The sequence below is a fragment of the Equus przewalskii genome, chromosome 25, assembly GCF_037783145.1.
Source record: "Equus przewalskii isolate Varuska chromosome 25, EquPr2, whole genome shotgun sequence".
Taxonomy (NCBI): domain Eukaryota; kingdom Metazoa; phylum Chordata; class Mammalia; order Perissodactyla; family Equidae; genus Equus; species Equus przewalskii.
Genome location: NC_091855.1, coordinates 41,509,334 through 41,536,494, shown reverse-complemented (window position 1 = coordinate 41,536,494; position 27,161 = coordinate 41,509,334). Strand labels below are relative to the sequence as shown.

At 46.4% G+C, this 27,161-nt stretch overlaps 1 protein-coding gene across 14 annotated transcripts in view; it reads right to left on the bottom strand.

The window, feature by feature from the left end:
* EVL (Enah/Vasp-like) overlaps positions 1–27,161 on the bottom strand; it is a 160,342-nt gene that overhangs the window by 40,361 nt on the left and 92,820 nt on the right. For all 14 annotated transcript variants that reach the window (XM_070593208.1, XM_070593214.1, XM_070593211.1 and 11 more), the window contains 2 exons: positions 22,798–22,966; positions 14,441–14,618 (listed from right to left, as the gene is read on the bottom strand). In XM_070593208.1, the coding sequence (XP_070449309.1) occupies positions 14,441–14,618; positions 22,798–22,966 (347 nt within the window). The remainder of the gene's footprint in view (positions 1–14,440; positions 14,619–22,797; positions 22,967–27,161) is intronic.

The following is a 27,161-nucleotide window of genomic DNA, read 5'->3' as shown; positions in this document are numbered from 1 at the left end:
AGGGGACAACGTCAGGGGGCACTCTGGGGAACGTGTGGTGGCGTGCCCTGTGTAGCTGTTGGCACCGATGAGGTCGAGGGCCCTGACTAATCCCAGGCTGGTGAGGAACCAGCCTGCCTGGTGCTCAGGAAGTGGCCACCAGAGGGCAGTCAGGAGGGGATGAGGCCGTGCCGAGCAGCTGTCCTATCCTTTTAAATGGGGCCATGCTGCGTCTACTTTCTGGTTGTTCTGGTTCTATCTCTGGTGGGGCAGAAAGTGCCAATGGCCTCAGCAGGAGGCAGATGAAGACAGCTAGGTATATTTTTAGGAGAAAAACGTAGGGAATTTTCAACAGAAAGGTCTATGAGAAGCAAAATCTGGCCCCACTCTAAGTAGCTGTGAGGTGGAACAACGTGAGGAACGGCACTGGGCCTCTCTTCATGAGAAGGCTGGGCTGTGTAGGAGCCCCTTGCCTGCACAGCTTCCCCTGCTAATGTTGATGCTGCACAGGGCATGGATTAAGGACGTGGGACACTGGAAAAACTGGGAAAACATTTATCATCCAGCACCAGGAGAGTCATATCTTGAAATATACCAATGATGTTATTACAAGCAAACCAAGTAAGAAAAAGACACACTGTTATGTTCGGAGAGGCCAATGAGACTAAGCACTTCATCACGTGTTCACTTCATCATGGGAAAGAAACTAAGCACATCATCCACCTCACGTGGATTCCCAGTAAGCTGCCAGGTTTTTCTTCTGTTTCTTTCTGTCAGAGTCCCAAAGGACAAAACAGATAAAGCAGAACTATTCTGCTTGCATCCGATACCCAGGTGGACCTTTAGAACTCCTCAAAATAACCAGTGTGAAATTTGCTGCATTCAACCCAAAAAACTGTAGACGAAGTTGCCTTTGACTACACATGCTTCTGTGCCACCCCTTGCCTGCCCCTCCAACACCAGGCTCTAACGCTCTGAGGCACGCACACGTCTGATCTTGTGGCTAACGCTTTTAAAGGAGATCTGCACTCCAGCTTGGGGACACGAGGCGCTAACTGAATTTCCAGGTCGAGGTTGTTCTCGCCAGCCAGTCTTCAGAGCTCCTGCCATCAGTACTGTGCTTTGCTGCGCCCCATGACCTCATCTGAGATAGGCATTACCACCTCATTTTATAGATGGAGAAACTGACACTTGGGGAAGAGCTGTCTTGCCCAAGGTCAGACAGCCTGTCTGCAACAGCCAGGCCACTACCCTGTTCTACCCTGTGAACACAACTTCACCCTATCGTCTAGCAGGATAACTACTGTTCCAGGAGGCCAGTCCTGCTATAGAAGTCCAGGCACTGGGGCACATGCACTCTGGTACCCGCTCCTGGGGGGCTCCATGGCTCCAGAAGTCCTAAGATTCTGGGGCAAAGGGGCTCCTTCCTCCAGCTCTGGGTACAATGGCTGTCTACTAGAAGTGGCCCCAGACCCCAGTGGTTCACGGGGAAGGCCTAATATGTGGTGGGAAGGGGTTCTCTTCCACTCTTCCCCACACATTCAGGCGCAATCACAACACGAAGTTTGGCCAGCTCCCCTCGTCACTCCCAGAGACCTACTGGGAACGTCTATGACTTTGGGATGAGTTAGGGGTTGCCAGATCTTCTGATCTGGAAAGAGTTTCTTGGGGTCTTAGCAGGAGTTGAAAGTGAACCCTCTGTTTGGTTTGGGGTCTCCCCACTCTGTCCTGAGTTGAGAGTAAGAAAGGTGAGGCTGTGGGAGAGTGAGCTGAAGGCAAGAACAGTGGAGAAGCTTGCCAGAAAGGGCAGATTGTTCTACACACTGGGAAGGTCTGACTGGATTTCATTAGAGACCCAGAAGGGAAAAAATGGGGCAAAATCAAGCTAACGCAAGCCTCCCTGAGCACTGACTTCCAAGTTCCTCAGCGCTCTTCCTAAAGTCCCACCCTGGTCCTAGGCCCCAGGGAAAATTCCTTTTTAGGAAGGAACGGGTGTATCAAACCTGGGTTGTCTGGGATAGCGGGAGAAGCCTTGGGTGCAGGCCCCGGCTCTGCCCCTGACTGCTGTGTGACCCTCCCCTTACTGGGTCTCAGTTCTGTCATCTGTAAATGTACGCTCTGTTCCTTCTCTGGGTCCCACTCATCAGGCCCACCTGGGCCTCAACCATCTGTCTTCCACACCACAGAGGCTTTGAGGAAGAAAGTTTTCTCAAAAATTCACTCCTACCAGGTGGCTGGATCCCATCAGTTTGGGGCCCTGCTCTCCTGGAACAACGGGAGACGACTGTACAATGATTGTGGTAAGTTTGGAGAGAACTTAAAGGAGCTGAAAGAAGAGTACTGGACCTGAGGACAAAAAGCGGAGCCCAGTGGAGGGCAGCCAGAAGGAGACAAGCTTCACTTACTGGACACCTACAGGTACAAGGGGTCTTACATAGGTATTGTGTCAGATAACCCTCAACAATCAATAGTATTATGACACCTATTTTCAAGATGAAGTGCCTTGCTCAGGGTCACACTGCGTAGAAGCAGCAGCGCAGAATCTGAACCCAAGAGTGGAGAGTGGTGCATCAGAGAGCAGGGGAGCTCTGCGCCCTTCCCCCAGCCCATGCCCTCGGCATGTGGCCCACCTGGCTGTTCCGGAATTGTACCTTTACAATAAGCCAGTCATCTAAGTAAGCAAAATGTCTTCCTGAGTTCTGTGAACCACTCTAGCAAATGTATTGAACCTGAGGGGGTCATGGGAACCTCTAATTTATAGCCTGTCAGAAGCACAGGTGACAATCTGGACTTGCGACTGGTGTCTGAAATGGGAGGTGGCTGGGCGGGCAGTCTTGGGGACTGAGCCCTTAACCTGTGGGATCTGATGCTATCTCCAGGCAGACAGGTCAGAATTGAGTAAAATTGTAGGACACCAAGCTGGTGTCGCAGAATTGCTGAGTGTGCGGAAAACACACCATGTGTATCAGAGTGAAGCTGTGTTTAGTCAAGTCCCAAGAGCAGAGGAGACACACAGGAGGAGTGAGTTGTTTTCCTTCATCCCAAGGTAGCCTGGCTCCAAAATGCGCATTCTTCCCTCAGTACCACATTGCTTCTATGACAGCTCCTTCTCTCTGGAGGAGAGGAAGAGGCGTTCTAATTGCAGCTTCTCTTACTGCCTGTCTGTAAGTGGTGTGGGCCGAGTCCTCACTTCCCCCCTCGGGGGCTCAGTCTTCTCAGCTGTAAGATGGGCGCAGACACAGTGCTATCCACCTGGCACTGTAAGTGGTGATGAAATGGGACAAGAGATGTGATGCGAGAAGGAGCTAGTCTACTTTCACAGAGCTCCCAGTCTACCCTGTTAGACTCAGTGGCCCCTTTTTCTTACAAACATTTTGTAATGTTCCCTGTATTATCTTGAAGTGAAATTCATAGATATAACCTACCTACATAAATGAGAAAAAAAAATAATGCCTTAAGTGTACTATAAAGGTGAGATAAGAGAGAAGTGATCTATGGTATAACATACTGCAACATGAGAAAGCACAGACACAGCTACACTGGGAGACAGAATGGGTCAGATGCATGCACATACCCGCAGACTCAGTGCACGCGACCGCTACAAACAGATCTGACAAAGGGGAGTTGTGTGGATGATGAAAAATCTCACAGTGACAATGCTTCCAAAACAGAAAACAATTCCCAGTAAAGTTACAAACAAACTAAAGCACAATTCTAACTTGAAGTATGTGGTAGTCGCATTCCTAGGAAATTCAGCACATATTAACTGGTAAAAAAACAACAACAGTGCTTTTTCTTAAAACAGAGTTAGGTTCTGGCTAAGATGATTAAGTTTTTCACTTCCACGTGTTTGGTGGGACATGCAAAACAGTACTTCACCATGCGGGACAGCCTGCACACTGCACCAGGCCCAGCACTCCCGGCCCCTCTGTCTGAGTCTCCAAACAGCTCCTCGCCCCTCCCATGCTGTCCCTGTTGAGAACTACTTGTCCAGTCCAGCCCTGCCCCTTCAGGGTGTAAACACCAGCGCCTATGCAGGAGATAAAACGTGCCTGAAGTCACACGCAAGGTAGTGGCTGACGGGCCAAGAACCAGACTCCTGCTTCTAGACCAGGCTCTTCCCGCAGACTCAAGGAAACTCCCAGAGGGTCAAATTTTCTCAGGAATTTCAGACACTGTGGCAGGGGAGGTATTTTCCTCAGTTGAATGGGACTTAGCCAAGCCACTACTGCTGGTCCCCATCGCAGCCTGTCACATCTGCTGCGGCATGCTGAACACCTCAGAACCCTTCTGTATCAGCACCTCCTCGCACTCTCATGCTGTGAGGCGGACATGCCACCCCATCTTACAGATGAAGAAACCGAGGCTCAGATAAGGAAGTGATCTGCCCTGGTCACATGTAGTTAAGTGGCATGGCCAGGCCCAACATCTGGGTCTGCTGACTTCCTCGCCACCACAGCCTTTTCCTCACCAGAGCAGATGGCAGCTCACCTGGCAACACAAAGAAAGGGCTACGATCGGCCTCTAGCCTGGTGGAGACCTCGGGGGACAACCAGCACTTCCTCTTGCAGATGAGAGAACTGAGGCCCACAAAGGTCACTGGACCTGATCGAGGTCACATAGTCAGTGAGCAATGGGGCTAGGACCAGAGCCAGGCCTCCCAAGTTCCCATCCAGAAGAACAGCACTCAGGGACTCTGTTCCTTCCAGGGTTGCTGAGATTCAGAAGGTCAAAAGGGTCGATGTAGCCCTCACACGTTTCCTGAGTTCCCACCATGTGCCTCCCCTGCACTAGTTCTAGAGAGGCAGAGGTGACTGAGACCATATCGGTCCTACTACAGGAGAACTAGCGGTCTAGTGGGAGGGCAGGCACGACAGAGGTATTCTGAATAAAACAGGCTAAGCATCACGGTGGAGTGAATGTGCAGGGGCCAAGGGTGCTGGCTGCAGCTGCCCAAACTAAGAGGCAGAAGGGCATACAGCAAGTGTGCGGCCTGGGTGTTAGCAGGACCGGCAAGGTCTGTGCTCTCTGGAGCCTGCAGCTCCACAAAGCCCCCCACAAGGTCAGCTCCTCTCTATCCTTCCCCATCAGCCAGAGAAGTAGCTCCAAAGGTGAAAAAAACTGGACTAAATAGCTCTAAGATCCCTCTCATCTTTAAATTTATTTCTAAATATAAGTAAACATAAATATATAGTAAATGTAAATATATAGCTCGGTGAGGGAATTATTTCTCTACACACTTGATTTTCCAATGGGAATAGCCATTTTTTTTTCACATTACTGCAGTAAATCATTCAGGGAAAAACCTTCCCAAAGGGGCACCCAGACTCCTGATAGCTTGAAATAAAAATCCCCGTTACTACTGTTATTGTTTTTATTATTATTATTATTTGTTGGTGGTGAGGAAGATTCGCCCTGAGCTAACGTCCGTTGCCGATCTTCCTCTGGTCTTGCTGGAGGAAGAGCAGCCCTGAGCTAACACCTGTGCCATCCTCCTCTACCCTGCACTGGGACGCTGCCACAGCACGGCTGGTGAGTGGAGTAGGTCCGCACCCAGGATCTGAACCTGCAAAACCCGGGCCACCAAAGCGGAGTGTGGAACTTTACCTACTCGGCCAAGGGGCCGGCCTCCTGTTTTTATTATTTTTAATGTATAGCCACTTCATCCCCATCATAATGGCAGCTTTGCAAGAATTATAAAAAGAGGTCTAAGAAAAAGGAAAAGAATAGGAGAGAAGGAAAGGTGAGGGCAGATTCTCACCGGCTTGGAGCTGCACCTGCTAGAGGTGCCAGGGCTTTGCTGCCTGAGGTCCTCACACTGCTGTGGAATTTTCACAAATAAACCGAGTAGCCAACTTCGCCAGTTAGGAGGAAATAACTCACAATGTGAGACAGTATTATCCACATTAACAACCAATTAACTAAATACGAGAAAAGGAGTCCCAAAGCCAGGGATCTGATCAACAGTGAGAAGTCACAGCCAAGAGTCTGACAGAGAGGAAGGAGATACAAAACACTCTCCCCTAACACCTAGGAGAACTTGATAAGGGAAGTCCTTCAGGCCGCTGAATGCAGAGGCGACCTGCGCACTCGCTCCCAGCCCAGTGCCACCTGGAAAGGTCAGAGTGGGCTTTAAAGGACAGCGTGCACTTACCGAGCACGCAGCGTGTCACGAGCCATCCTCGGCACTTTATGGGGATGAGCACAGTGAATGCTCCCCACAACCTGGGAGGCCTGGCACGAGCACCACCATCCCATCTTACGGCTCAGGAGACTGGGCACAGAGGCGTAAGCTCACGACACGCACGTACGTGTGTAACACCTACATAATTCACACAAACCAACCTGCGGCTGTGAATACAGAAGCGGCTAACATGTGACTCCTGCTCTCAGGAACACATATTTAGGCACTCAACAGTTCTTTCTGAGTGCTGCTGATGCGGCAAGCACTGCGATGGGTGCTGTGGGTCCGCTGGGGAACAGGTCAGACGTGACCCCCCTCCTAGCAGCCAGGCTTTAACTTCACAAGTGGTGGATGTGGACAGGGAAGCACTGGGAGCACACAGAAGGGGCACCTCATCAGACCTGGGGTGGGGCAACGAGGGGGCCCAGAAATCTTCCCAGAGAAGGCAACATCCAGGGAGAGAGAAAAGGTAAGCACCCAAGACAGCAGAATGGAGAAGAAATGGAGAGAGAGAGAGGCAGGAGCCACCTATCACAGGAGGCCAGAGGAGGGGGCCGAGAAGGTGGGATGAGAATTACTGAGATGAGAGTTAGCAGGGGACAGGGCTGGGGAGGATTTTGATAAGTAAAGATGGTAAGAAAACATTCCAAGGGAGGGGACATTTGAAAAAGCTTGGCATCCAACCCCTACGGGGTTCTGCCCTTTCTAGATTTGTCCTTGGCTGTGTGCCCTTATTCTATCGTTGCCATATTCTTTGGAAAAAACGCAAGCTCATCAGAAGGCTCCCTGTGTGCCCTTCTTGTCACTTTTGGTATCCTTTCTTCTTTTTAAAAAAAAAATCCCTGGGTAACTTAAAATTACAAGCTTTCCAGCCCTCTCAACCCCAGAGCCATGGAATCCCATCCCTCTGGTTCCTGTCCATCTCTAAAAGTAGGGTACAGTAGGACAGTGGGTGCCCGGATCAGTAGGCAGCAGAGAAATACCCTGGTCAGAAGCACCCTGTAGGAGAAGGAGGAAGGTAAGTAGGGGCTGCACTGATGAGGAAACCGCCCGACCTTCCAGCTGGTGCTTCTGGCAGAATCCGAGGTCTTTCAACTCCAAGACCCCTCTTCCTTTCTTTAAGAAGCCAAATGAAGGAACAGCCAAGGAATCTCTCTGTGACCTACCAACATGATTCTAGATACTAAAGGTGAAGAAGTTCCTCCAGCGGAAGCAAAGGTCCAGCGAATGAACGGGAACGCAGGCCAGCGTTTTCTTCTTTGGCTATGCAGATGAACACAAACAACGACAACTCATAAAACACGGATAGTGTGGATGCTGCCTTACAGCAGCTTGGTGAGGCCCATGTATTTATTATCCATCATGACCTCAAACACACCATATGACACCAGACAGCCTCCACTCACTCGCCGAAGGAGACACAAGGTCCCCTTGTCATCAGAGGACGCACACATTCTGGGAGTGGGAAATTACGGAGATGTGACTAAAGGTGCAAGAGGCATGCGTTCCTCCGTGCTGTACTGCACTTAATTAAAGCTACTGCTGAAAACAATGGGAAAAATGAAATCACCAACCAGTGTACGAAAATCTTCATCCATACTAGTAATCAAAAATGCAAAGTATGGGGCCAGCCTAGTGGCACAGTGATTAAGTGCACACGTTCTGCTTCAGCTGCCTGGGGTTTGCCGGTTCGGATCCCCGGTGCAGCCATGGCACCGCTTGGCAAGCCATGCTGTGGTATGTGTCCCACATATAAAGCAGAGGAAGATGGACACGGATGCTAGCTCAGGGCCAGTCTTCCTCAGCAAAAAGAGGAGGCTTGGCAGTAGATGTTAGCTCAGGGCTAATGTTCCTCAAAAAAAAAAAGCAAATTAAAATGATATATTTTCCCTTCCCTTGAGTTTACTAAGATTATTAAGAGCACTAATGCCTAGACTGGTGAAGGCTGGGGCAGTGGGTGACTGTCGTGCGTGCTGGACAGAGCATAAACTAGTACACTCATTCTGGAAGGCATTTTGGCAAGATATATCAAAGCTTTAAAAATTTATATATTGTTGGACACATAAATATGCCCAAGAAATAACTGGACAGGTGAGCAAAGACGGACACATCAGATACAAAGCATGTGTACAAATAAACACACAAAAAAGCCCTCTACTACATAAACATAATAATGTGAAATGGGACAACCTGCACGTCTAAACGTAGAAGACTGGTTAAATTATGGAACATCTTTATATGGTATTCACTGAAACGGCCTGACGATCTGACCTCTTTGACACGGAAAGACATTCATACCATAGAGTGAAGTGAGAAAAGCAGATTATAAGACAGAATCTATAGACTACTTCTGGGGAATAGCTATGAATTCACATATGAACACAAAAAAGTCTGGAAGGGTATATGTGTTAATAGCAGTTGGAGGAATAGAGGTAATTTTTGTCTGCTTGTCTGTATTTTCTACTTTTCAATAACACACAAAGACTGACTGACTCAGCAACTATGGATGATGAGGGAGCCTGGCTTCCAGATGTGCTGGGGTCCTCCAGGAGGTAAAGAAGGACATTCTGCTGTTCTAGCTTCTTCACAGCGTTTTACCCATTCCTAGCAACGGTCAAGTGACAATATCTGCAAGTGGTGAACTAGAATTCACTCCTGCCCAGACAACATACATCAAACCATAAGCCATTTGAGCTGGGAGGACTTGCAGAGATCTTGATCAAGTCCATATCCCTCCTCCCAAAGATGGGGACACTGAAACCCACAGACAAGTGGCCTGTTTAATGTCACATTATGTCAGAAGCAGACTCCTGTTAAAGCACGAGGAAGCAATTGCCGTTATAAGGCTACCAAATTGTGAGCGGATACCCGCTAAGAGAAGAACGCGTAGGGGAGGGAAGCCGAGTTAGGCTGGGGTGTGGAGCGCAGCCTGTAAACATTCCGCCCCGTCCTCTCCCCCCACCTCCCCGTCTGATAACTGGCCACTAAAGACAGCAGACAGAGGAAGTCTAGGTAAGTGCTTTCTGGAGTTGACATCAGCAATTCAGGAGTTGTGATGGTGCAGACCCACCGACACTGAGGCCCGTGTCCTCGGTCATCCTTCTGCAAGTGGCTGCACCCTGCCACGAGCCCCACTCACTGCCACGCCCAAGACCCTGTGATCCCCAAAGTAAGAGGACCGCCTGGAGCTGTGGGTGCAGGCTGGGCTTATGGAACACTAGCCTCCTGACCTTCCTCTCTGACCTACTGAGGCAGTGCAGAGTAGTAGAAAAAAACCAATGGATTTTAAACCAGAAACCCTACATTTGAGTCTCAGTTCCACTGGAAGATGCTGGCAGATGTGTCACTTTTTTTTTCTAACACTTTCTCAGTTAATGATTTACTTTCTCACAAACATTTCTATTTTTTTTTTTGTTTGTTTCGAGGAAGATTAGCCCTGAGCTAACTTAACATCTGCCGCCAATCCTCTTCTTTTGCTGAGGAAGAGTGGCCCTGAGCTAACATCCGTGCCCATCTTCCTCTGCTTTATATGTGGGACGCGTGCCACAGTGTGGCCTGCCAAGCGGTGCGGAGGTCCGAACGGGTGAATCCCAGGCCACCCAAGCAGAACGTGCGAACCCAACTGCTATACCACCAGGCCAGCCCCAGATGTGTCACTTTTTAAAATCTCAACCCCCTCTCTGAATAAATATGTATAACAGTAGCTGGCCTGGCTACCTACTGGAAATTAAAGACAAATTATAAGCACTTTAGAGTATAAGGAAGCACTTCCTTAGCCAGACAAGGTCTTGTGTGGCTGCTGGGCCCTCATCCTCGAGGCTGTTTGGTTAGTGGGAGCCTTTCCTTAAGAAGGTCAGGGAAGGGGCATATGGGAAAAGGAACCTGGTAAAAAACAGAAGCCTAGGCTTTGAAGAGAAAGTCTAGATATTATTAGTATCACTATAATCATTATCTTTGTCAATCAACTGGCCAAAGAAGCCCCACTCTGAGTTCCCAGCTAAGCATATGCACCATCCTTGGCCATCACACCTTGTCACGCAGCAGCCAGAACCCAGAAAAGCTGGGCCACGTGGTCTGTGAGCCAAGCCTGCAAACAGCAGGGGGCCAGCAATGCACACAGCCAGCTGCGACCATAGGAAGGCTGCAGCCCTGCATTTGCACCGATTTTCTTCTCCTTTCCTCAGAAGATAGGCATGCATTAGGAACCAGACAGCTCCTCCTTGCCCCTCAAAACAACCTCCAGATGTTAGTTTCTCTAGAAAAAGCCCCCATAACCCAGTGACTGTCCCTATCCACTGAGGTAACCCCTGAACCCCGAGCCTTGTGGGGCCCAGGAGAATCTTAAGCTGGCTCTGCACTCCTGTCCCTGATCCAGGGAACTGGAGTCACCAGCCCCCGGACGACTATTTTACTTGCTAAATTAACTTTAGGTTCCCCAGGTTGGGCCTGAAGTTGAAGAATGAGTATCCAAAGCTCACTGCTGTAAACAGACAGATTTTGTGGGTGCCAAGGAACAATGTCAGAAAAACAGATTTTTCAAGGGTCAAATGCCTGACTCTCTCTTCCATGTAGAAATTAGGCAGCAAAAATATTTCTCTGTTATCCCCATTCTTTCTGTAGAACAACATCAAGAATCCTGGCTCAACAGTAGCCTCCACTAGGTTGGGAGGCAGGAAGGAACAAAGACAGAGCGCGGAGTACAGCTCGCTGCCTGTCTTCAGCACACAGATAGTGCAAACTGTGAACGAGTAAAGTTCCGGGTTTGGATTGCAGCTGATTCTCTGGAGGTGGAATTACAGGGAAGTCACTTCCCTCTCTGAGCCTTGGCTTCCTGATCTTGGGAACAGGGAGGTTATCTGGGATGTCACCTCCAGGGCTGTGGCGAGAATCAGGTAAGAGAGGGGGATGTGAAACCATTCAGTCCAACGTCCTCGGCATCTACAATTTTCTCTGATTTGCTTTCAGGTTTGTATATAAGTGTCTTGTATCTGCCAGGTTTGGAAGACCCCACAGGAGGCCCCACTAGTGTCTGCCCGTACATGAGGAGCGAAGGCGGGAAACAACGAGCAAGACCCAACCTGAGGAGACGGTGAGTCTTAGAAAACACCACGATCTGAGCGCCCCAGATTCCCACCACAGAACAGGACACGCCAGAGAAGAGAAGAAGCAGTGAGAGAGCATTTACAAGTGCCAGGTGCCACGCCGGGCCCTTGGATGCTCTCCACAACTTTGTAAGTGGGACTTATGACCCTGTTTTACAAATAAGGACACTGAAATTTACAAAAGTAACCACATTTCACAAGACCAAAAGGGAAAGAACCAGTATTATTTGTGCTCTTATCACATACCAGGCACGATACGCTAAGTGCTTTATAAACATTTCAAAATTTAATCTTCATAACCACCCCAGGAAGTAGGGTTTATTACCCCAAGGCCACAGGTGGCACAGCAAAGACTTAATATAAGATCCACCTGCCCCAAACAAGTACTTTTTTTGACTACAGCACATTGCCTCCCACCGAGGGAGTAGGATGGACTTGCCCGATACTGACAGGCTTTAATGAAAAGCAGCACAACTATGTGGCAGCAAGAGGGCTTCTGCCATAGCTGGTGGACAGAGATGGGTGGTCAAGAGGCTGCCTGCGAGCTCTAAAGGCTAAACTATGGAGCAGAGAGGCTGGATCTACGAGGCACAGCACATCACGGAGCAGCACACCACAGTGACAAAGAACCACCTATGGAGACACTTGATTCTGGGGACGAATGCCTCAAATATAACGTGGAGGGAAAGAATCAGGTACAAAAGCACACACTGCACGAGTCCATTCACGTGAAGTTCAAACACAGGCAAAAGTGTTCTGCTGTTGCAGAAGCTGACATCCTCGTTGACCTCGGGGAGGGGGCAGGAGGGCTACCGCCTCCATCAGGACCTGGTGGGGGGACACGGCGTGCATACGTCTAAAAGCTCATCGAGCTGCACCCTTCTCTGCATGGCAGTGTTGGCAGGTTACAGTTCAGGTGAAGAAAACGCTTAATTCTCAGTGGGCCCAGGACCTCCCCTCCACCAAAGGTCACGCCCGCAGAAGCAGGAGGTCAGGCCACGGCCAAGAAACTGGGAGGAGCAACTGCTACTCCAGATGCAAGCTGGAAATCAGGCCCCTCTCACCTCATGACCACACACCCAAAACCAGATGGGGACCCTCACTCCCACACCAACAAAGATATCTATTCAACCCAAAGGAGATGTGGGAGGGAGGGCTCTGAATCTGAGTTACTACCTGACACCAGCCAGTTATTTCCTCATAATGGGTCACAGTTTTCTTATTGGAAAATAACAGTGGATTAACTGATTTCCTTGTGATTTTATGGTGAATTTAATAAAGAAATTAATAGTTTTTATTTAATTTAAGCAGTTGCTTGAAAGAGTTAGTTGTGTGATTAAATTAAAACTTTTTTTTTGTCCCTCGATGTATCCATATGCATAGATAAAATAAAGCTTGACTCTCCCATCCTGGGGCAGGTGAGGTAGTCAGATGGGGAACCTTACACTTAGCTCGCTGTACCGTGAAGCTCAGGCTCTTGGGTGGAAAACAGACAGCCGAAGAAACATTTATTGGGTGCCTTTGACGTTTTGGGCCCTGTGCTCGTCACTCAGTGCCACTGTGGTCGAGCAGCTTCCTCACTACACATCCCAGTTCTCAGCAGAAAATCCCCAAACCTTGGAGCCTTTCCCTGGTGGGAAAGCACTCTACAAGTACCCACCCATTCTGTGTATGACCTATGGGAAGCATCCTCAAAACGCGTTATTTATCTACTTAAAAACATTCTCCTAGGGTTTAAATTGGATCCCAAAGCTCCAATATATCAGGCACAATAGATATTTAAAAGCCATCTCCCTCCAGGTTCAAGTACCATGTCTCCTCACTTGCCATTCCAATTCTGGCAGCAGCAGCAGCAGCAATGAGAATAATAATACTCACAAATACTAATACTGGGTGATTAATATGTGTCAGGCAGGCTGATAAACATTTTACATTCTAGAGCATTTAAATGTGAAAATAATCCCATGTCACCCCCAGTTTATAGATAAGGAAATTGAACCACAGAAAAATGAAGTAACTTGTCCAAGGGTTCCTCAGCTAGAACGTAGCAGAATCAAGACTCACACTGAGCGCTGTGACCCCAAACCTGGTTCTTAACTACGATGCTCTACTAAGGTCAGATCTCTAGCAGAGCGCAGGATCATGTCCGTGGCCATCAAGACACCCGTGCCCTGGAAAGCCTCCGTCCGCCCTCTGAAGCTAACACTGTAAATTTCCAATAAAAGTCACATGTATTTCTGCTTCTGTGCTTAACTGCCCTGCTTAGAAACTCTTGCTAGCACCAACCCGCCACCCCTGCACTGTCTATACCGAGTATCCAGCCCACCCAGAGTCTTCTAGGTTGCAGCCTTTCATTGTGCAATGCCCACTGCCCTTCCAATGCCATTTCCAACCTCTCTCCTGTCTGCACCCGAGGCCCCAGAAACAGTGCAGTGGACTCTGTCCCAGCATGTGCCGAGCTTTCATGACCGTGTCCTTGGCACTTGCTGCTCCCTTTGCCTGGGAAGCCCATGCCCACCTCTGCCTTGAACTCTTCACCCTTCAGAACTCCAGCTCAAATGTCACCAGCCCCGAGAAGCCTCCCTCGGCAGCCCAGATGGGCAGGTGCTTCCTTCCCTTTCTGTGCTCCTTAGTCCCCTGCTCATGCCTTGTTAGAGCGATTATCACAACACGGTATAATTAGCAGCTTATGAATCTATTCCAAAATACCAAGTGACTTGAGGGGAAGGACTCCATCTATCCATTTCTTATCTATTCTGCATGGCCAGTTTCTTACATCTGTAAATATTTAGTAAAAGTTTATTAAACATATGAATGAATAACTTAATAACTGAATAAACTGTCACTTGTTCCCTCCAAGCTCTGCTAAATATGTGTTCTAGAATACAAAGCAGGACGACAAACGTAAAACACATCTGGATAGACAGCTTTAGGAACACATCAGTAGAAATCTGTATCTCACAAAGGGCAAAAAAAGATGTAAACATCATTCTCTCCTCCTTCAAATTGTTAACGTCTCTTTAAATCTAGAGTCAGGCAGGAGGTTTCTCTGAGAACCCCTATATCATCAGCTCCAGCAGTCGAGGCCGGGACATCCTGAGAGCCAGGGCCTCGGGAGGGCAGAGGTAGAACAGGAGAGGATCTTGGCGCCAGGCCGAGACAAAGCCCCGCTTACCTCCTTCTTGGGAATTCATGATGTTGAGGGCAAATAGCATGGCATTGGAGAACGTGGTCGCCTCTTCCTTACTTGCAAAGTTTAAGCCGTAGACCTGGCGGGCGTCTCGCCACTGATGGAAGGTTGGTGTTGCCTGATTGTACTTCAGCCCTTTCACGATTGAATAATTGATCACAACCTAGAGGAGAAAGAGAGAAACACGTGTAAATAAATAAAAGGTAGGTGAGCAGGAGGGAGCTGTTATGCGGCAAGGATACTGTGTCCCCTGCGGCTACAAGAGGACAGGGAGAGTAGGATGGGGTCAGAAGAATGGGAAAGCATGACCAGGCAGTTTTTCAGCATGACCCATAGAACAACGAGGGTTTGAAAGCCAGTTATTTCCTTTACTAATGCTGTGTAGTCACAACCTCCAGATGAGAGACCTGAGCTGGGGGTGAGGTCCCCAGGGTCCTGGCCCTGGTCCTGCCTCCTAGCCGAGTCACCCAAGGCAGTCACTGCACTTCTCTAAGGCTTACTTTCTCCAATTAAAAAATCAGGATAATAATCCTGGCTCTACCGACCTCACAGGGTTACTGCAGAGGTCACACTGCGATACATATCTAATGTAGATTTCTAGATATAAAGATCCTTAAGGGCAAGAGTCTTTTCTGATTCATATTTATGCCTCCCATAGCCTTCTGCATAGTGTCTAGTACTTAGAATGTATTAATAAATGGGTTATTAGCTAAAAGGATAACTTGGAAAAGCTAATGTCACACAGATGTACAGTGTTATTAATATCTTTATTATTAATCAATCAATAAACATCAACTGACTGCCAGGAAGCAATGCTAGACTCCCTCAGCAGGGAAAGATACAGAGAAGACTAAGATAGAATCCAGACGTTCAGGTGCTTACACGCAGTCAGGGGATTCCACACCAGGTCCGCCTGACCTCTAAACTTGGCTCTTTCAGACATTTAACTGAGAATTATTTCAAAGTTCTTCAAGACTACACTTAGTAAGTGGGGCTCAGTGAAGGCAGTGGGAGGCCTAGAGCCATCATTCTTGGTCCCTATCCCCTCTGCTCGGAGTCACATGATCTAACATCAGGGAACTCATTAGTTATCAGTTTTCTTAACTGTAAAATGAGGAAGAACGTGATGTGGCTATGGCACGGCACCCTCAGAGCGCATTGTAAGGACTAAATTATGCATGTGAAAGCACCTAACACAGCTGCTGGCACACAGCAGGTTGTCAACAGTGTTAACTGAGAATCACTAAGGTCCCTAGATATGAAAGCATGCAAGCAGAGTCCGGATGAAGCTAAATGGCCTGCTGCTAGTGAGGTGATGGAGGGACTTTTGCTCTAGGAGAGGTACAGGATGATTTCTCAGCTCTCCTCTGGCTTTGAGGCTCCAGGGTTTTGTGATCTGAAGTTGGAGATAACCGTTTACTGTCGCTCTCGTCAGGAAGGTGAGCTCTGGAAAAGATGCAGAGATGCAAAGGGACGTGGCCAAGACACTCTGCTAGTTGGGGGGGCACTAAGATGAGAACGCTGATGTATTGCTCTCCTTTACTGCTCTATAATGCTATGCTGTCGGATAAAATAAGGCCAGAGGATAGCAAATATGGGCACTATCCAGAACAGCTTCTATCCAAGTCTTAGCCAGGCAGAAGGTGGGTTTGGGTTGTTCTATAGTGAAGAGAGAGAAAGAGCAAGCAAGAAAGAGAATGTGTGCTCTAAATCAGCTATAGAAATGCGAATGTTTCATAACTTAATTGTTACATACTGACACACAGAAATTTTGACCAGCATCTATACTCAGGTTCCTGGGGTGCTTCTCTCTCTAGGTTTAGCTCTTAATCATCAGAAAAAGGGCTGGAAGTTTTATGGCATACATGCATGATGAGAAGCATAGTGACTTCTGGTTAAACAATTAAGATTGGAGGATACATTAACAGCATGTAGTGGCCAGAATGAGGGTTAAGACCCTGTTCCTTTCTGCCGTGGTAAGTCCATATTAGGAGTTCTGTGTTCAAGTGTTTTTGTTTTTGGTGCTGCCTTTTAGTGGATATTGACAAACCGGAGCAAGCCAGAAGGAAATGTTTTAAATGGAAGAAAGTTGGCAAACCACATTCTGCTCCGAATGGTTGAGGATCCTGAAGCAAGACGAAAGGAAACTCTTCAGGGTATCACGAATACCATCTGCAGGTACTGGAGGGGATGTTCTGGGGAGGCGAGATTTAGAATCCTATAATTTGAAATTTCTGGTTGGCGATGTTCTTGGAGGGGGACTTAGGGTGCATGGGAACTGGGGGAGGCTGATGCCTATCCAGAATAGGAAACAGTATGGCCAAAAGAACCAGTGAAAGGAACTGAAAGAGACCACAGAGAATATCTAACACAATCTTCTTTCTACACTTGGGAAAACTGAGGCCCAGAGAGGATGAGTGACTTGCCCAAGTTACACAGTCAGTTAACAGCAGAAGTGAATTGAGAAGCCAAGTCTGTAGCCCAGGACTTTGTGCTGCTTCTGATTGCCAGTATAAAGAGTTGAAATCTTTCTTCCCATAACTCCCTCTCTGGTCCCAGCTCTAACCCCTGGAGCCTCATGAACTGATTCCCTACTTCTGGAGAAGATTTTCAGATATTAGGTCGGGAGAGTGCGATGGAGCTGTTCTAGAGGCTGCACCCCTGTTCTAGAAGTTTTCTGGGTTCTTTGCTGCACATGGCTGGTCTCTCATCTGACTGCAGCTCTCGGGACTGCCATTTCTGTTCTGTCTATACCGAGAGTATAGGGGCTGCTCACCAAGTGCTGCTGTCTGCTAGTTAGACACAGCCCACAACAGTCTAGATTGCTCTGAAGACAACTATGGTACTAGGTACAAGGAACGAGCAGTGGGTTTTGAGTCAAATAGTTCTGGGTTAAAAGTCTGGCTTTATCACTTTGCAGCTGAATAACTTTGGACAAGTTACTGACATTCGCCTCTTCACAGGTAAAATGAAGATAGTATTATAAATAATGCTCCACTGAATATCCTTGTGCATATATCCATGCGAACACATATTTCTATAGGATATATTCCTGTAAGTGGAACTGCTGGATCAATGGACATGACCATTTAAAAACTCATATTTACTATTTGAAAAGATACTTCTAAGCTGCCTTCTAAAAAAAGGAAACTCACGCACTGTATTTTGGATGTATGTGCAGATGACACCCAGCCGATATGTCACTTGACCATCTGACGACAGGTAGCTAGCATTCATTAACTGCCAGACAGACCTTTTGGGCTGATAAAATCTCTGCACCTAGCTAATGGTTCCATTCCTTTGTGTACACTGCTTAGAACGTGCGCATGACTGCAAGTCCCTTTGGGGGTGTGGACCAGACATTTAATACCCCTTTCCCAATGTTGCTCCCCAGAGAGGACGACATTTCTGACTCATCACCAGTTAGTCACCAGTTTCTGACTCTTGTCAGTTACTTTTGCCTGTTCTCAAAGTACACAGAAATGGATTCAATGGTATGTACTCTTCTGTTTCTGGCTTCTTTCACTCAATATCCTGTCTGTGAGATTCATCCATGTTATTGCATTTATAAGTATTTAATTTTTTTTTTTTTTTTTTTGGTAAGGAAGATTGGCCTTGGGCTAACACCTGTGCCAATCTTCCTCTATTTTGTATGTGGGATGCCGCCACAGCATGGCTTAACGAGTGGTGTGTAGGTCTGTGCCCAGGATCTGAACCTGAAAACCCCAGGCCGCCAAAGCAGAGCATGTGAACTTAACCACTACGCCACTGGGTCAGCCCTTAATGGTGTCTTTTGATAAAGAAATTTTTTTTTTTTTGGTGAGTAAGATTGTCTCTGAGCTAACATCTGTGCCAATCTTCCTCTATTTTGTACGTGTGATGCCACCTCAGCAAGGCTTGATGAGTGGTATGTAGGTCCGTACCTGGGATCTGAACCTGTGAACCCCAGGCTGCGGAAGCAGAACACACAAGCTTAACCACTAAGCCACTGGGCCGGCCCCAAGAAAATTTCTTAACTTTAAAAGATTTTTTTCATATTGATATCTGATTATTCTGGGATCATTTGTTGAAAGGTCATCTTTTCCTCACCGAAAGCAAGGGTGCCTTTGTCATAAATCAAGTGACCATACATGTATGGGTCTATCTAGACTCTTTTTTCAAAGAACCAAAACATTTTGTTTTTCTCTATTGTGTATCTGCTATTTCATTAGATTTTAGTTTTTGTTTTCATTTTTTCCTGCTACTTCTGTTGGGTTTAATTTGCTTTTGTTTTTTCTAACTGCTTGAGATAGAAACTTAGACCACTGATTTTCAATCATCCTTTGCCTAAAATATGGATTTATAGCTATAAATTTCCCTATAAGTACTGCCTTAGCTGCATCCCCCAAGATTTGCTATACTGCATTTCCATAATTCTTCCATTCAAAATACTTACTAATTTACATTGTGATTTTTTTTTTTGGTCCCATGGCTTATTTAGTAGTGTACTGCTTAATTTCCAAACATCTGGAGATTTTCTAGTTATCCTTCTGTTACTGATGTATGGCTTAATTCCTCTGTGGTCAAAGAAAATACTCTGTATGATTTTAATATTTGTTAATTTACTGCGACTGGCTTTATGGCCTAGCACATGGTCAATTTTGGTAAATGTTCAATGTACACTTGAGAGGACTATATACTTTATAGTTGTTGGCCACAGTTTCTATAAATGTAAATTAGGTCAAGTTGGTTAATAATGCTATAAAAATTTTCTATGTCTTTACTTATTTCCATCTGCTTGTTCAGTCAGTTTCTTGGAGGTATGGTTAGAATCTCCAACTATGCTTCTGGATGTGTCTACTTCTCCCTTTAGATCTGTCCGTTTTTGCTTTATATATTTTGAAGATATATTATTAGATACATGCAAATTTAGGATTGTTACATCTTCCTGTTATCATTAAAAAGGTCCTTCTTTATCTTTAGTAAGACTTCTCCCCTAAAGTCTATTTTGTATAATATCAACATAGCTACACTAGTTTCTGTTGGTCAGTGTTAATAAGATTTATCTTTTTCCACTCTGTTACTTTCAACCTGTGTCTTTATTAGCTTTATTTTAAAAGTAATTCTCCAAGCTTTGGTAGGACTAATCTGGACAATTCCTGAAGGATAGGCTTATTTTAAAAGGTCACACTTTGTGCACAGCAGCCCCCAGTGACAGTGTGCACATGTCTTATTTTGGGGAGTGCAGGAATAAGTGGGAGTGCTGTTCTGGTCCTTCTAAAGGAGGGCCTTGCAACTCCAAATACTGGTCAACACGTTTCTGAGGCTTCCGAGTAAAAATACTCAAGAGCCCTTTACAGAAAAAGACTGATGGTGGAGAACTGTCTTCCTGATCCACTTACTCACCTTGATCTAAAAGCCACAGACTACAGGTTGGCAAAGGCCTTTGAGGTCTCATCTCACCCAAATCTCCACCCAATGATGGAATGTCCTTCTCAGAATTCTTACTAAATGGCCAGCTAGCTCATAGGCTCACAGAGCAATACATTCCATCTTTCAACAGTATGCTTGTAAGAAAGTTCTTCCTTTTACTGCATTCAAATCTTCTTCATTACAGTATTCATGCAGTATTCCTAGTTCTGTTTTCTGGAGTATACAGAAAAAGTGAGATTTCTCCTCTACACGGCAGCCCTTCAGAGATTTGAAAACTGTGGCCATGCCCCCTTCAGTTTTTCTCTTCCCCAAGTAAAGATCCCGTTACTCCTTCAATTGTTCCACTTATTATGCAGCTTTCAGACCTCTCACCAGTTTGGATGCCCTCCTCCTTAGAGATTCCAGTTTGTAGCACTCAGGTTTGGTCCCAACATTCTTGGTGAAGTGTGACCACTGCAGAACAGAGAAGGACTATAATCTCCCTCCTTGTGGATCTCTACTTGTATTAATTCAGCCTGAGAACTCGCTAACATTTCTGGTGGCCATAACTCGTTCTCACCTAAAAATCATCTGTTTTTTTCCATCCTCAACGTGAGATTCAGGTTACATCTTGTCTAATGATACTATAACTTACCAGTCCTCTTCCCCACAAATGATCACTTTTGTTTTGTTTTGTTTTGTTTTCCCTTGGTGAGGAAGATTAGCTCTGAGCTAACACCTGTGCCAATCTTCCTCTATTTTGTATGTGGGTCACTGACACAGAATGGCTGATGAGTGGTGTAGGTCAGTGTCCGGGATCCGAACCCATAGAATCTGAGCCACCAAAGAGGAGCATGCTGAACTTAACCACTATGCCATGGGGCCAGCCCCTTCACCTGGTTTTATATCCACCTATTTAGCAAAAAGGGGCGATAATTCTTGTACCGTTATCTTCGTGGGATTATTGGGAAACTGAAATAATAGACATGAAAAGTGCTCCACAAGCCATAAAGAGCATTAACACATAAGATATTCCTATTTGGTCATAAAATCAGGAATCTGTCTCTCAAAATATTTGCCTCGTAATCCATACTGACTGGAAAACAGACCCGTGAAAATCATCTTTTCTCCTGAGGTCCATAAAAGTTATCATGGACCAGGCTTCCTGCCACTTTCTCCAATGCCGTGGTTTACTGAGAACTTCGCCTGTTCCCAGCTAACATGCCCCATCCACCTGGGGAGGGAGTCTCAGTCCCATTCTAGAAGCCTGTCTCTTGAACACGCAATTCCAAGTGGAAGGCTGTGTTGGTAACTACTCTGTCAGATTCCAGGAAATCTCTAAGTTAGAGTCAACACAGCCTCTTTGAATTTATCCAGGAGGTCACTGAGAACTGCTGCCAGGCCCTCTCTGCATGGGGAAAAGGTTTCCTCCCAAATGAGCCCCAGCATGCAGTTTCCTCTGAAGGAGCAGTGAGGTGCTGAGGCTCCTGAGAACAAGGTGCGTGTTGGTTTCAGGCAATCTAGTTTTCCAGTCCTATGCCCTCTCCAGCACACCATGCTATCTTCCTACTGTGCCCTGGAGCACAGCCAAGACGCATGAAGGGAATGGAAAACTTGTCACAATAAAAGAAATCACTTAGGGAATAGCCACTATGATTCAGGAACTGAACTAGGTAATGAACCTCATGTCAAAGGCAAGTACCAGGGTCGTCCTGCCACACCAGCCTCTGCCCATGGGTTATGGAAATTTGTGAGATGTTTTGGGTTGTCACCATAATTGGGGCTAATGGTGCTATATCCTGCAATGTATGGCAGTGTGTCTCTAAAACGCAGAGCTAGAATCAATGAATTGGAAGAACAGGGCAACAGCTTCTAGAATGTTTCTAGAAAAACCTTCCTACCAGTAAGGCTCATCAGCAAGAGAAAGGGATGCCCCCTGAAGGTACCAAGAGTTCCAGGTTAGACAGACTATTTCTAACCAGGGGTCCTGAAGTGGGGATATCCCTTTTAGCCACAAGACTCTGAAACTTAATAGGGCTATTTCGGCTAACGCAGAAACCTATTCAACAAGCAACATACTAAAAATAGAGCCTTAAGTTTCTGTTCTCTCCTTTCTAAATGCTAGCACGCTGATTCTTGCAGAGATAGCAGCTAACCTGCTGCTCAACTTAGCCAACACTACACCAACACAGGATGTCAGAAGATGCTATTTAGGTGAAGTTTTTCACAAATACCAAAACTACAGCTCTGTTAACTTTCCTGCTAAAAATGTCCTTGTCAATCTCTAACAAGAGAGCTGGAGGGAGAGCACTGAAGCACTAACCAACGTCACTGTGGTTAAGTGCACAACTCCTTTCTCCACATCTCTATTTTCGTCCATGTCACACCACACTACTCCGTCTTGGTCATGCGTGCATGGCTATTCCTGACACAGGTGGATTTATCTTGTGTTTGCACAGGTACTTACCAGGTAGACTCACAAATTATCTCATCTGATTAGCCCAGGATGTACTACTAGGGAGAGAAATGATCCCAAATTCTTCAAATCGTCTTGATATTCCCTCCGAAGTAAGACAAAAGGGGTTGATGAACCAAAAATCTTCATAGCCAAATTACTCATGGATATGTAGGCATAGAAGAATACTAACACATTTGTACAATATGTTTTTCAAAGCTGTTTCACATCTATTATTTTATTCTAATACGACAACACTATAGTGAGGTAGGCAGGGTGGGGATTACTGTCTCTATATGACAGATGTGAAGATGAAGCTCAGAAAAGATAGTTTGCTCAAGGTCTCGTACCTCGGAGTACGAGAATATGGAGTTGGAATTTGAACCCAAACCTTCTGACTCTAAATCTTGCCCTTATTTTTTTCTGACCTCTTTTCACTATACTTGTGTGTGTGTGGTGCGGGTTCGTGGGTACAATCTGTTACTCCAGCACTCACCTGCTGATCCTGAAGCTTGACTCCGACGACTCTGAAGGTGTTGCTGGCAGTGTTGTGGTAGATGGTGATCCGGCTGAATCCCTGCTGGCCAGGTTTGATTGGTACCCATTTCTTACTGGTGTCATCGTAGACCATCACAGAAGCCCGGGCTTGGCAGATACTCTGTTCACTGCAGAGCAAGAGAAAACTTAAGCGTCAGCCTCAGCTACAAGGAGTGGAAGCTGGCTTTGCCCTTTTCTAAAACAGAGACCAACTGCTACTTGACACAAAGGAACTTTCTAATTGCCAGAGCTCTCAAGTGTTTATGGAAGGGCTGCTCTGTGACATGATGAGCTTTCGTTCTCTAAAGACTCTGGGGAGTGAAGAAGAGGTTTTGTGCCAAAAAGTTTTGATAGCATGAAAAAGACTCACAGCTTTGCCTTCAGGAGAAAAGGCGCTTGAATAAGAAAGGAATTACAGCTACAATTTGCCAGCTGTCTACAGTATTCTAGACATTGTGTTAAACAAGACAATGCAATAAAGCACCTAAGATCCACAAGTTAGGTAGTAGCTATTTATTACCCCCATTCTGGAGATGAGGAAAGGGTGGCTCAGAGACTCGGAAAGATTTATACAAATTCACATAATTCAGTGATTAAATTTGGGATTTCCAACCAGTTCTGTCTGACTATGTCTTGTAAGACATAGATAATATTCTTTACAACATCCAAGAAAATGCCCAATTTATGAGATTATGATAGGGTAGCATCACACAAGCTATGTCAACAATAAAATGATTGGGTGATCTTCTAGAGAACAGAGCGATATATATCAAAATAAAGAGATGGCTGCTCCCCACTTTGCTGAAGACATGCAGATAGCAACTTCATCTGTTCAGACTATGACAGAAAACCAGGGAAAAAGCAAAGTAAGTCCCTGCACAGAGAAAAGAGTCACCACTAAAATCACTGCATTACAACTCCTGCCACTGTATTCAGAGGACGTCTCTCAGAGCCCACTGGCCTCTCCACGTACACGCCAGCCTAATAACCTTGAACGTTTACTTTCTCGGTCTCCAGAATATTAGAATTCTCAAATTAAAAAGGTAAGATGTGGTTGTTAAAGGTAGGCACACCAACAGCAGGGAGGAGCGGCCATTATCAGAAAGGAAGGCATACAAACACAACTGGAGAATTAGAAACAAGAAGTTGAAGCCCAACAATTTGGGGCCAATTAATATAGTAGCAGAAGTATGTACAATAACAGATAATCATAATGATGAGATCAGCAGTCAAGAGAAAAGTCACATCATGTTCACTTTACCATATTTAAGAAGGCAGGTAAACAAAGTATTTGAAAAAGATCCCTATACCCAGTCAATAGTCACCGGGTGAGAAAATAGTGGTTTTTAGGAGATTAGCCCTCAGTGACTTGGAAACCTCAACTCGGCCCATGTAGTCAGTTCCAAAGTGTTCAGAGGGTGGAGCTTCCTCTGGACCCAGCCCTCTGATGACTCAGGGATGGTGGATGATCCAGCGGACAGATTATTACAATCTTCACAAGAATTCTGTGTATAGCGCATACACAAGCCTTTCCACACATATTCTCTCACCTACTTTACCTGAATCCCTACGTACGTTTTGATTGTCCAGCCAATGACTTAATGTGCCAGTGCTGGGTCTGAAACCCACTCCGAATGCCTATGCTGCTGGGTCTCAATCTTGCTGCTGACCCCTCAGCTCTGCTCTGGGATTTAGGAGGCTAGGGTACGCTTGACATCAGCTGTCCAAGCCTTGTGTTAAGGGTTCTGTCTGTGGACAGATGGACCAGGAGTGAATCATAAGGGTTTTGTTGTGCAATTGTGCTGCATCTTTTTTTTCCATAGTTCATCATTCATTCAACAAATATTTAAGGGGAAATCAGTGACCATCAAAACAGGCACGGGTCTTCTCAGAAGACAGCTATATTATACTGGCAGGGAGAAAAAAGAAAAAAAACCCAAAACAGTACTATGCTTTGCCTACTCTGAGTTTTCGAGCCCGAAACCACGTATCCTCTAAGAGAATATGCTTTGGAGGAGTTGCTTCTGCCCTAAGTCTTTGGGGCCCTGTTCTCATGAAATCTAGTAGAAATTAGAGTAAACTGTACATAGAGTCACAGAGACCTTGGTTCAAATCCTAGTTCCATCCCAACATACACCGACGACAAATCAAGCTCTGGTCTAAGCTGTGTCACCTAGTGCTACTGCTACCAAGTTGCTAACTGTGACAGTAGGTGTGTGTTCCAGCTGCTGTCTCAGGAGCTGGGAGAGAGCCTGAGACACAGCACGGTATTAGTTAAGAAACATGGACTTCATTAAGTCAGAGGGATCTGAGCTGAAATCCCAGTTTTACCACTTGCTGGCATGTGACCACAGAAGGATGTTTCTGGGGGAGTAAATCCAGGAAGGTACTGTGTGATAGGGCGATGCTTTCTAGAATCCTGTGTAGCAGCCATGGAAGTGTGCCCTTCAGATCTCCTCCAAGAGAGCCTGTTATGGGAGCAGAGCTGACCAATGGTCCCAGCTACGGCCTCTCTGGACGCCCACTGGTTTGCAACAGATCATGCTTCTCCAGGCCTGCGCTCCAGCAATGACTGAACACGGCAGGGCTATCAGCGCCGGCCCATTCCTTCTGGACGTGGGGCTCTTCCATGGGGGAAACCTCCACTCGAGGCCCCTTCCTCAGCCTGTACGCTGTGTGGTCAGAGACACTTCCTCCTCAGTCCTTCCTGCGCTTTCTCCTTCGCAGACAGCAAACCTGCATCATGGCCTGAGGCTCTCCCTGTCGGCTCCTGCTCCTTCTATCCTTCACTGATGTTCCTGATAGACCTCTTGCACTCTCACCCTCCATAAGGTCTTGGTGTCTGCTTCTTGAAAGACCCAAAGTAGCACAAACTGTTATATAGCGCAGGTTCCCTGAGGGCAGGGGCATGCTTGTCTCATTCTCCGCTGTGCCTCCAGAACCCGGCACAGAGCAGGCGCCTAATAAATGCTCACTGTAGAATCTCGGGGCTAAAAAGAGCTCTAGAGAGGACCTAATCCCCTCTCAGGTCAATACAGCATGCCTCTGAAAGCAGCCCTAAGTGCACACTGAGCCTCTGAACGAAAACTGCCAGGGACGGGAACTTCCTGCTCTCCAAAGCAGCCCCTATCGTTGTGAAATGGCTTTAGTAGTGAGGTACTCCCTCCTTGTTCTGTTACATTCCACTCCTGCCCTCCGGAGTTACAAAGGCGCTCTGGACAGCCTATGACAGCCCAGTGGACAACGGAAGGAATATCTTGGTCCTTCCATCCATTATTCATACGACAAAGCTACAAGCCTCCTTGCCATCCCAGGTGCTCTCTTCTAGCGCGTCCCAATTTGTCACATTTTCTCTTAGTGTCTGGGTCCTACGACTGGGTATGATACTTCCATTTCAGCCTGACAGGCACAGATGCCAGTGAGATAGAAAATATTTAGTGATGAGATGAATGTGACAGTCCCTGCTCTCAGTGAGCTCACAGCTACTCAGGAAATGGGACAAATGACTACACCCCTTACTCTGCCTGGAGGGGTTGCAGGAAGCAGGGGAGACTTTCTGAAGAAAATGCTGTGTAGGCTCAGAGATGAAGAGCTTTCAGCCCCCAGCGAATTCAGGAAGGGGATGTGGGATTCTAGGCGGGGGAGGCTACAGCCTGCGGAGGCTGGCAGGCAAGCAGAGTGTGTAGGCAAGGAACTGCAAGCCCAAAGGGGCTGAAGCATACCTGGGGATGCCACACCACCCAAGGCTGCTCGGACAGAGAGGACAGAAAGAAAGCACCCACTACTGTGGGTGCTTAAATGTCAGTAACTCTGTTTCTTATTGTAATTATTGCCACAGGTTCCTTTTTTAGTTGTTGTTTTTAACACTTCAGGTTCAAATTGAACTTGTGGTTAACCAAAAAACCCTGTTTTCTTTTTTCCCATTTGAGTATCACTTGTCTGTCTGCTTATTTTATTATCACTAACAAAACCTAAAAGCAAGAAAATATTCATTTATCCTACTGAAGATTCATCTTGCTTATTATCCTTTTGGGATTTTTGTTTTGTTCGGATTTAATAGAATCTCGATAGCTACCAAGCCTAGACATTGCCTCTGAGCTCCGTTCATTCAACTGTCTTCTCAACATCTTCCTGGATGAATATGCAAACTCTGTACTACACACATATCCACAGGCATCATAAACGCTGTTTGTCTAAATCAGTTATCGTTTGAGGAAAGTGAATTTGATAGACAAATATTTTCTTTTTAAAAATACAATTTATTGAATGAGTGAACTATTTCTTTGAACATGTACACACAAAATTTCCTTTACTAAATGAAAA